We start from the raw sequence: 9,054 nt of genomic DNA, 5'->3' as shown, positions 1-9,054 counted from the left end.
GTAACCCCTGCGCATCGCCGGGTGTGACCCAAAAACCAAAAAAAAAAAATTAAAAAAAAAAAAAGAGGCAATATAGCTATGAGCCATACGAATTTTCACAGTGATTCACCATTACTTTAGAGTAGTTGCAGTGGAGAAGGGCATTTCATGTTTTGAGCTAAACACTAATCCAATTTATTCATAAATTCAGCTTCATTTTTCACTTTGTCCTATAAATATCTCATGTGCTAGTCTTTTTCTCTTTTTTTATTCCTTTGTTTTAGTATCTTGCTTTCATGGGGTGACAAATGGAAAGGACACATATTTCAAGGACAACACCTTGTTGAAGCAGCTCCAAGAGACAAGAGTCAACAGAGATACTTCCAGGTCTCGCCCACTGCTCTCAGCAATAGATCTTCAGGAGGGCTCCATAGGGTCATAGGTGAGGCTGTGGTGTGAGTGAGGATGCATCTCCTGCTGCTCTGGCTGAAGGTGTTTCTCTTACTGGGTGGCTGGTTCCCGACTGTGAGCTCTCAAAGCCAAGGTCCCCCAGAAGTAACAATTCCTTTGAAGATCACAGACCCTAACAGTGGCACCAAGCCTACAGACTGGATCTCTTACAGCCTGAAGTTTGAGGGTCAGAGACATGTTGTCCGTATGAAGGTCATCAAGCACCTGCTGGCTAGGCACATGCCAGTGTTCACCTACACAGACCAGGGAGCTCTCCGTGAGGACTATCCTTTCATCCAGGATAACTGCTACTATTATGGCTATATGGATGGGGACCCAAAGTCCCAGGTTTCCCTAAATACCTGTTTTGGGGGACTCCATGGATTTTTACACAAAGACAAATCCACTTATAAAGTGGAGCCCAAACTAAATTCAACCACATTTCAACACCTGGTATATAAACTGATCAGTGAGGAGAAAGAATTCCCAGCTAAGGGGTATGAAATAAGAGTTGAAGAATCGAAATACCAATCCAACAGTACAGAGGATTACCATTTATCCACTTCAAGACAGAACGGGACAAAGGGTTGGTGGACCCACCTGCGATACTTGCAATTAGCATTATTTTATACTCATACTACATACCTTGACTATGATTCTAATGTCGAAGCACTACAGAATTTTACTACTCAAGTAGTCAGTCAAATACATATAAATTATTTGCAACTTGACATACATGTGACTTTAGTGGCACTTGAAATCTGGACTGACAAAGATCATATTACTCTACATCCTAATGCTACAACAGTGAAAGATTTCTGTGCATGGAAGGACAGCTCTTTCAGTCTACGCATTCCACATGATTTAGGAATTTTAATTGGCCAACTAAATAGAACACAGGCATTATTCCTGATTTTTCAAAATAAAATATGTACTAACAATAACAAATGTGGTTTTGTTCAACATCAAAGAAGTGATCCTGAGGCTATCTCGAGAACTGCAGCAACAGTTTCACAAGCAATGGGTCTTCAACTTGGTATAAAACAGGATACTTCTGAGTGTGTATGTGGGGAAACTACTTGCATTATGACTCCGAAGGCAACTACTGGAATTCGTTTTAGCAACTGTAGCTATGATTATTATTATGGAGCCAGCATACAATGCCTGCTTAATGCGCCAGAAGATTTCAGAGACGAGCACTGTGGGAATGGTGTGCTTGAAGGAGAAGAAGCTTGTGATTGTGGCACCATTGATTCTTGTACAGCAGATCCGTGCTGTGAGTCCAGCTGCACACTGGCACCTGGGGCTGAGTGTGCTGGGGGCCTTTGTTGCCAGAACTGTAGAATTTTGCCAAGAGGAACCCTGTGCAGAAGAAAAGAAAATGAATGTGACCTTCCTGAGTGGTGTAATGGGAAAAGCTCTCAGTGTCCAGATGATGTGTATGTACAGAGTGGGATTTCCTGCGAGGATGGTGGATACTGTCATGAGAAGATGTGCAACAAACGTGAAGACCAGTGTAAAAGACTTTTTGGTGACCAGGCTAAGAGAGCTGGTCTCAAATGTCACTCAGAGGTCAATGCTAGGGGTGATCGGTTTGGTAACTGTGGCTTCAATTACACTTCATTTGAAGCATGCCCTATGAAGGATTCTATGTGTGGCAGACTTCAGTGTGAGAATGTAGTATCTATTCCTTCTCTTCCACATCATAGTACCTTGATTTCAACCAATATCAGTGGCACTATTTGCTGGGGAATTGACTACCACCTGGGGGCAAACATATCTAACAATGGAGAAGTAGAGGATGGAACTGAATGCGGCGAACATCATATTTGCATTAAACAACAATGTACTCCTCTATCATACTTCACAGAACGTTGCTCACCTCAGACATGCAGAATGCGCGGAATCTGCAACAACAGAGATCACTGCCATTGCAACCGTCCTTGGCGCCCACCCTATTGCTATGTCCGAGGTTGGGGAGGTAGCCTGGACAGCGGCCCACCCAATGCAAGTGATTTTGATGAAGAAGATATTTCAACTGACAGTGTATTTGGGTCTGAATACACACACACACACGCTTCTTTTTATGTCCTTTTATTGCGTGTCATTGTGTTGCTGCTCATTCTTCTTGTTATATTTATCAAAACAAACATCTAAGGTAGGAGAAGAAAATGACTTGCATTCCCTATGGAGGAAATGTTCTACCTGGATCTCTGTAAGATGACCTAAGAATTGATTAAAAATTAGCAAATACTAACATATCTTTTCATGTATTTTTTTTTAATCTCCTGCCACTGTGGATTATCTATGGGCCAGAGGGCTCTGGCACAAGATCCAATGGGTTAAGCACAGCGAGTAGGGCGTTTGCCTTTTACATGGCCGATCTGGGTTCGATTCCTCCCATCTCTCTCAGAGAGCCCAGCCAGCTACTGAGAGTATCCCGCACACTTGGCAGATGCCTGGCAAGCCACCTGTGGTGTGTTTGTAATGGCAAATCAGTAACAAGTCTCACAGTGCAGATGTTTACTGGTGCCTACTCGAGCAAATCGATGAACAATGGGACAACAGTGCTAAACAGTACTACAGACAGGGAAGTAATTATTAGAAGCATTAACCAGTTTGCAATTTGAAAATATTAATTAATTGAAATAAAGATTTCTGGAGATATTTCTTTTCCTTCGTTTTATGATATTTCAGTGGTCAATTTTCATTAAATCTTTCCCTTTTCTTTCCTGAGAAAAAGCACTGAAAATGTACAGGAGTGTCAATACAAAGATATAATAGCATGCATTGGAGGGTGTGTGTGTGTGTATATGTGTGTGTGCATATGTGTGTGTAAGAGAGAGTATGTATGTACTTACCCAAACTGGTGCATTTCATGTTTTCCCTACTCTGAATTATTCTCACCATTTTTACTTTAATTTCCCAACAAAAAAGATGAGAATCTGAGAATCTAAACATTCTGTTAGTTTGTTCATCAATATCTTTTCAGAAGTAAAATTTGATCCATTTAAGAAAGAAGGGACCTTTTTACTTCTGTTCATTGCTGATTTACTACATACCAAATTTCAACCTGACAAGAGTAAATTTTTAGCATACATTTCTATGTACTCATGGGATTAAACAGAATCATGTGATTTATATATTATTTCTATTCAAAGACCAATATACAGAACTATTATAGAGAGATTTGGGTGCCGGCAGCTTCATAGGCACGTGGTAGTGCTGAAAGATTATTCTTGGTTTTATGCACATGGATTGTTCTTTGATGGACTTGTGACACAATACTGATGCCACGGTTTGAACTATTATCTTCTGAATACAACACAGGTGCTTTATCCTCTGCACTGCTCAGCTTTTTAAACCTTTGTCACCTATTAAGTGAGAGAAGAAAATAGAAATAAAAGGAGAAATGATAAGTATGTCTAGATACTATAAGCATGCAACAGTATACATAAAATCTTTTAATATTATTTTTAAGTGCTCAAATGTATATAAGTATAAAGGATGGGAAGATTATCTTCAGTAAAATTGAAATATGGAATAATAGTTGGACAGATTAGATTGAATAACCATAAGAAAAGAGTGTGGATTCTGAAGATAGTATAGTGAGTTAGCCATTTCTCTTGCATGGAGGCAATTAGATTTCATCTGTTTACTATATCTCCAACTGAGCAATACCAGGCATGATGCATGAATCAAAATTTTCTTTTGGTTACTCTCACTCTATTTAATCCTCCACTCTTCTGTGCCCTGAAAACAGCTAAGTGCTTCACATCAATCAAGAGAAGGAAAGAAAATATTAGTATACTGTTGGAATATTAATTGGACATTTGAGATTGTAGTATTGTTTATCACTGTATCACTGTCATCCTGTTACTCATTGATTTGCTCGAGCGGGCACCAGTAACATCTCCACTGTGAAACTTGTTTTTACTGTTTTTGGCATATCAAATACACCAGGGGAGCTTGCCAGGCTCTGCTGTGTGGGCAGGATACTCTAGGTAGCTTGCCCGGCTCCCCGAGAGGGACAAAGAAATCGAACCCAGATCGGCTGCGTGCAAGGCAAACGCCCTACCGCTGTGCTATCGCTCTAGTCCAGTATTGTTTGTATGTGAGATAAGTCAATGACAATCTCCACTTGTCTCTCAGACAGGACAACTAAAATCATAAAGATAAACGATTGAGAAATATATAGAATATATCAAAATTTTTAGAGTATCACATTGGAGACAGAGAATGAGAAAACCTAGACATGAATAGAAATCATGATCACGATTACAAAATCCCCTTAATCATCAATTTCTCGAGCGGGCTCAGTAACTTCTCATTTCGTCCTTTCCTGAGATCTTAGAAATCTATCTCCACTTGTCCGTCCCAACAATGTCGCACTGGGGGCTCTTTCAGGGTCAGGGGAATGAGATCTAGCTTGTTACTGAATTTAGCATATGAATACACCATGGGAAGCTTGCAAAGCTGTCCCAGGTGGGCAGGAAACTCTCAGAAGTTTGCCAGTTTCTCCCAGGGGGAGAAGTAGGCTACAAGTCTTTGAGGCCCAGCGCTTCTGAGAGCTTGCTCTTAAGTCTCTCTCTGGATGTTGGCCGTTGATGGGATTACACACACCTGGGTTCCTTTCATCGGTACCTTCATGCATGAGGCCTGTCCGAACATGTGGAGAGGGGCCTGGAGCATGGCTCTAGCTAGGTTCCGGTGGTCTTCAACCACCGGGAGCTCTGCTCGGGGTGGGGAGAAAGCTGCAGCCCATCCCCTCCGAGGGGCCCCGGGGAAGACAGTCAGGCATGTGGGCAAGAGACTCTGCATCACTCTCTTCTTAGAGCTTGCTTTTAAGTTTCTTTCTGGATGTTGGCCATTGATGGGATTGCACACACCTGGGTTCCTCTGCCAGTACCTTCATGCATGAGGCCTGTCCGAATGTGTGGAGAGGGGCCTGGAGCATGGCTCTAGCTAGGTTCCGGTGGTCTTTGGCTGCCGGGAGCTCTGCTCGGGGTGGGGAGGGAAGCTGGAGTCCATCCCTCCGAGGGGCCCCGGGGAACACAGCCAGGCGTGCAGGCAAGAGACTCTCTTCTCGGCCTTTTGGCTAAGATCAAGTGTGTTAATAGAAATAAGGTTTAATATTTAATAAGGTTAAATATGAACACATTGTCAATATGTGCACTAAGTTAAAGAAAGGTCAAAATTTTCCTCAGTTTCATTTAGATTTTTCTCAGAGATAAGGTACTTAATATTTAAAGATTCCATAAAAAATTACTGGGGCTTGCTTATTTTTCTCTTTTTGTACAAATCTTCTAAAAATCTTTACTAACGATTATCATTGGGGGCCTGGAGACGGAAAAATGTATAAGACTGTTGCGAAATAACGTCTAAGTATCACCTGGTGTAACACTGAAACAAAATTTCACTGAAATATTATTTCCTTCTGGTTAATATCACTTTATTTAATTCTACAGTGTTCTTTTCACCACCATTTTGATCATTTTGTCCATTATGTTTTGTTAGATTTACAATCCATTTTCATCTAATTTTACAATTTTATTGATTCTTAGGTTAGGTCATTTAAATTATTTTTTTCTTTTTAGTTTAGGATCAATAGTCAAGCTAAATTCTTGAAAACATTAAGCCTTCTTCTTTTGAACAATTATGATTGGGAAGTGGAAATGTGTGGCTTTCACAATCCATGCTCGCATAATGACTCGGAATACCGCAGTACATGCCTACAGCTTTCTAGATGCAGAGAAGTCAAATAAGTCAGCTTTACTCTAACAGACACCCTGACCCACCAGAAGAAGCCCTCTGCAAATTGATCCTCTAACCAAGCCTGGTGGGGGATTCCACTTTTATGGGTGGGACAGAAAATACTTGAGTGTAATATGAAGAGCAGTTACAGTGGGATGTGTCCCAGAACTGTGAGAAGCAATATGTTGGGGCCGGACTAAGCTGTCAGAATGAGCTCATGTAAACTGCACCACACACCTGTAGGAATAAGGGCCACATGAAAATGGGTGAGATTACTCATGTGTCCTGACAGGTCTGGACGAGGCTGAACATCTTTTTCTTTACGCTTCCTTCAGTAAATAATTTCATAAACTCCAGTCAGTCTTCCTCTTCTCACAGATCCTAGGTGCTTACTTAGCCTGTTTGTTTGTAGTAGGGAGATCCCAAGTACTTAGCCTGTTTGTTTTCTGCATGCAGATCCTAGGTACTTAGCTTGTCTATTTTTGTTATGCAGATCTCAGGTACTTAGCCTGTTTTGTTTTTAGTTTACAGAAAAGCTTTGGCTTTGCATTGTCTTCCTGTAACTTCTTTGTCTTTGTAACATCCTTTTTGATAACCTCACTGTATTGGGCCCATTGGAGATATGAACAGTAGGATGGTAATAAAAGGAGATTTCATGGTGCTCTCCTTTTGTCACAAGGTATGAGCAAACCCCTATCCTCTGTAAAATATAATTTCTCTTGTGTTCCTTGTCTCAGCGCCTCTGACTGAACGAATATTCACACAACAAGTGGAACTCTGCACACAATGCAGGGAGTCATCAATGGGTACCCCCCATGCCTCTGGCAATAAATATTGGATGGGAGGTCAGTCTTGTCTACAAAGGAAAGTCCCACATACCAGAGAGAGAGTCTCTGAATATGAAAGTAGAGAACCAGATCATTATTTGATGCAGCACCGGAGACAATGAGAAATTCAAGGGAATCCACAGATTCAATGGATAGGAGAACTTTCCAGAGTCGGGAAATGTAGCTCATCCCAACTCTTAGAAACCCTGCAGATTTCTACAAAACCTACATACCTGAATTTTCAGCAGATTAATGTCTTTGTGAAGTTCGTTCCTAATGGTGAAGTCTGTGGGGATATGAGGGTGATTTTGGATTATGAGATCTAATTGCTGCTGGGGCCTCTTCTTGCGAGGGCACTTGGATAACACTTGCCCCACCCACACAAGTGCCAAGGATTGTTTGATATTCACTGCTGCTTTTGAACTCTTTAAAGAGTTTATTTTATTTTATTTTTTTATTATTTTATTTTACTTTATTTATTTATTTTGCTTTTTGGGTCACACCGGGTGATGCACAGGGGTTATTCCTGGCTCTGCCATCAGGAATTACTCCTGGCGGTGCTCAGGGGACCATATGGGATGCTGGGATTCGAACCTGGGTAGGCCATGTGCAAGGCAAACGCTCTACCTGCTGTGCTATTTCTCCAGCTCCAAGAGAGTTTTTTTTTTTAATGAGACTCTTATGCACGGCCAATACTGAGCATGCAGGGCTGAGCTGGAGACTGTTCGTGGGAGTGACTCCCACAGACCTTACTTTGGGTGTCTTAAGTTCTGGGAGCAATTAGTCCAGATTGTTGGTGTCCAGGCAGAGGCATAGTGGTGATCTGGGGTTTCCAGGAAGCCTGAAGACAGCATCAGGCTGTGAATGAATTGCCACTCAGGTCCAGAATAACTCACAGGTGGTGCCAGGTCCCTGGGCCCCAGTACCGATGGCAGCAGTGGTCCAAGCAGGGACCAGAGCCAGGGCCAGTGATGCTACTATTCACAGCTTGGGCACTAAGGATGGGCTCAAGTCACCAGTCTAGCACAACCTGAAGGGCAACATGCCCCCATACTGGATCTCCAGACACTTGACTCTTCCATAATATATGATGCACATCAGGCTGCTCCTGGAAAAAATGGCAGCAGTTCAGTGCTTCCACTGATTTGCCTTCGGCTCCCCATGGTGTGAACCCAGCACAACCCGCCAACTGCAGGGCCTGACCATTGTGGTGGCACTGATTGGACCCAAGTGCCCTATTCAGTACTTCAGAACTCTGCCTTCACCCATAGGCTGAGAAGCCAGGGGCTGTGGCAACTCTGCCAGCTGGCACTGCACCTATGCCATCCTCTTGTGCTCCCCTCCAAGTCGGTGTTCTATGGCCAAGTGACCTACACTGTTTATTTGATGGCACTCCCCCTAAGACAGAATATCTAAGGGGAGCCCTCATTTTCTCATGCAGAAATTGTATGACCTGATGAACTGTTCAGAGAGCTGAACAGGTATTCCTCCACCAGCTCTGCCTCTGCTGCTTGAGTATTTGAGTTCTATGCCCATCCTTGGATCCGCTGGAAGATAAACATTAGAATGTTATCTTCTGAATACATAAAATATGCCTATAATTCAATATATAAAGTGTACTCCTGGTGTGGTGTGAAATGACGTATGTATGATGTTATCATTCATTTCTTGTAATTTTTGGTACATCAAAAAACTGTGAGAAGGAATGTAAAATACCTATGACAAACAATGTAAAGTTGGATGTGTAACTCTCAGCAGACAAGTTTCCTTAGGAAATAATAACTGAAAATTCCTTATATATTATATAATATACATGTATAATATGAATTATATATATTCACTAGGGCATACTTTATATAACATACATATAACACTTAGTCTTATACATGTATGTGAACAAACATACATAAACATACATAACAAACAAACAAACATACATACATAACATATATATGTTAACAAACACACTGTACATTTGCAGAATATCAAAAGTACAGCAGTATGAGTAAATGAACTGAAATTTTGGTTGGAAATACCAGGAAAT

General features: G+C 41.6%; 1 protein-coding gene across 1 annotated transcript; it reads left to right on the top strand.

The window, feature by feature from the left end:
* The first annotated feature begins 444 nt into the window (after positions 1 to 444).
* On the top strand, positions 445 to 2,586 carry LOC101536868 (disintegrin and metalloproteinase domain-containing protein 21-like). The gene has a single exon (XM_004614707.2). The coding sequence runs from the start codon at positions 445 to 447 to the stop codon at positions 2,584 to 2,586; it is 2,142 nt and encodes a 713-aa protein (XP_004614764.2).
* Positions 2,587 to 9,054: the final 6,468 nt, after the last annotated feature.

Source organism: Sorex araneus, chromosome 1, assembly GCF_027595985.1.
Source record: "Sorex araneus isolate mSorAra2 chromosome 1, mSorAra2.pri, whole genome shotgun sequence".
Taxonomy (NCBI): Eukaryota; Metazoa; Chordata; class Mammalia; order Eulipotyphla; family Soricidae; genus Sorex; species Sorex araneus.
The sequence above is the reverse complement of the archived record's forward strand: the minus strand, read 5'-3'. Positions and strand labels throughout refer to the sequence as shown.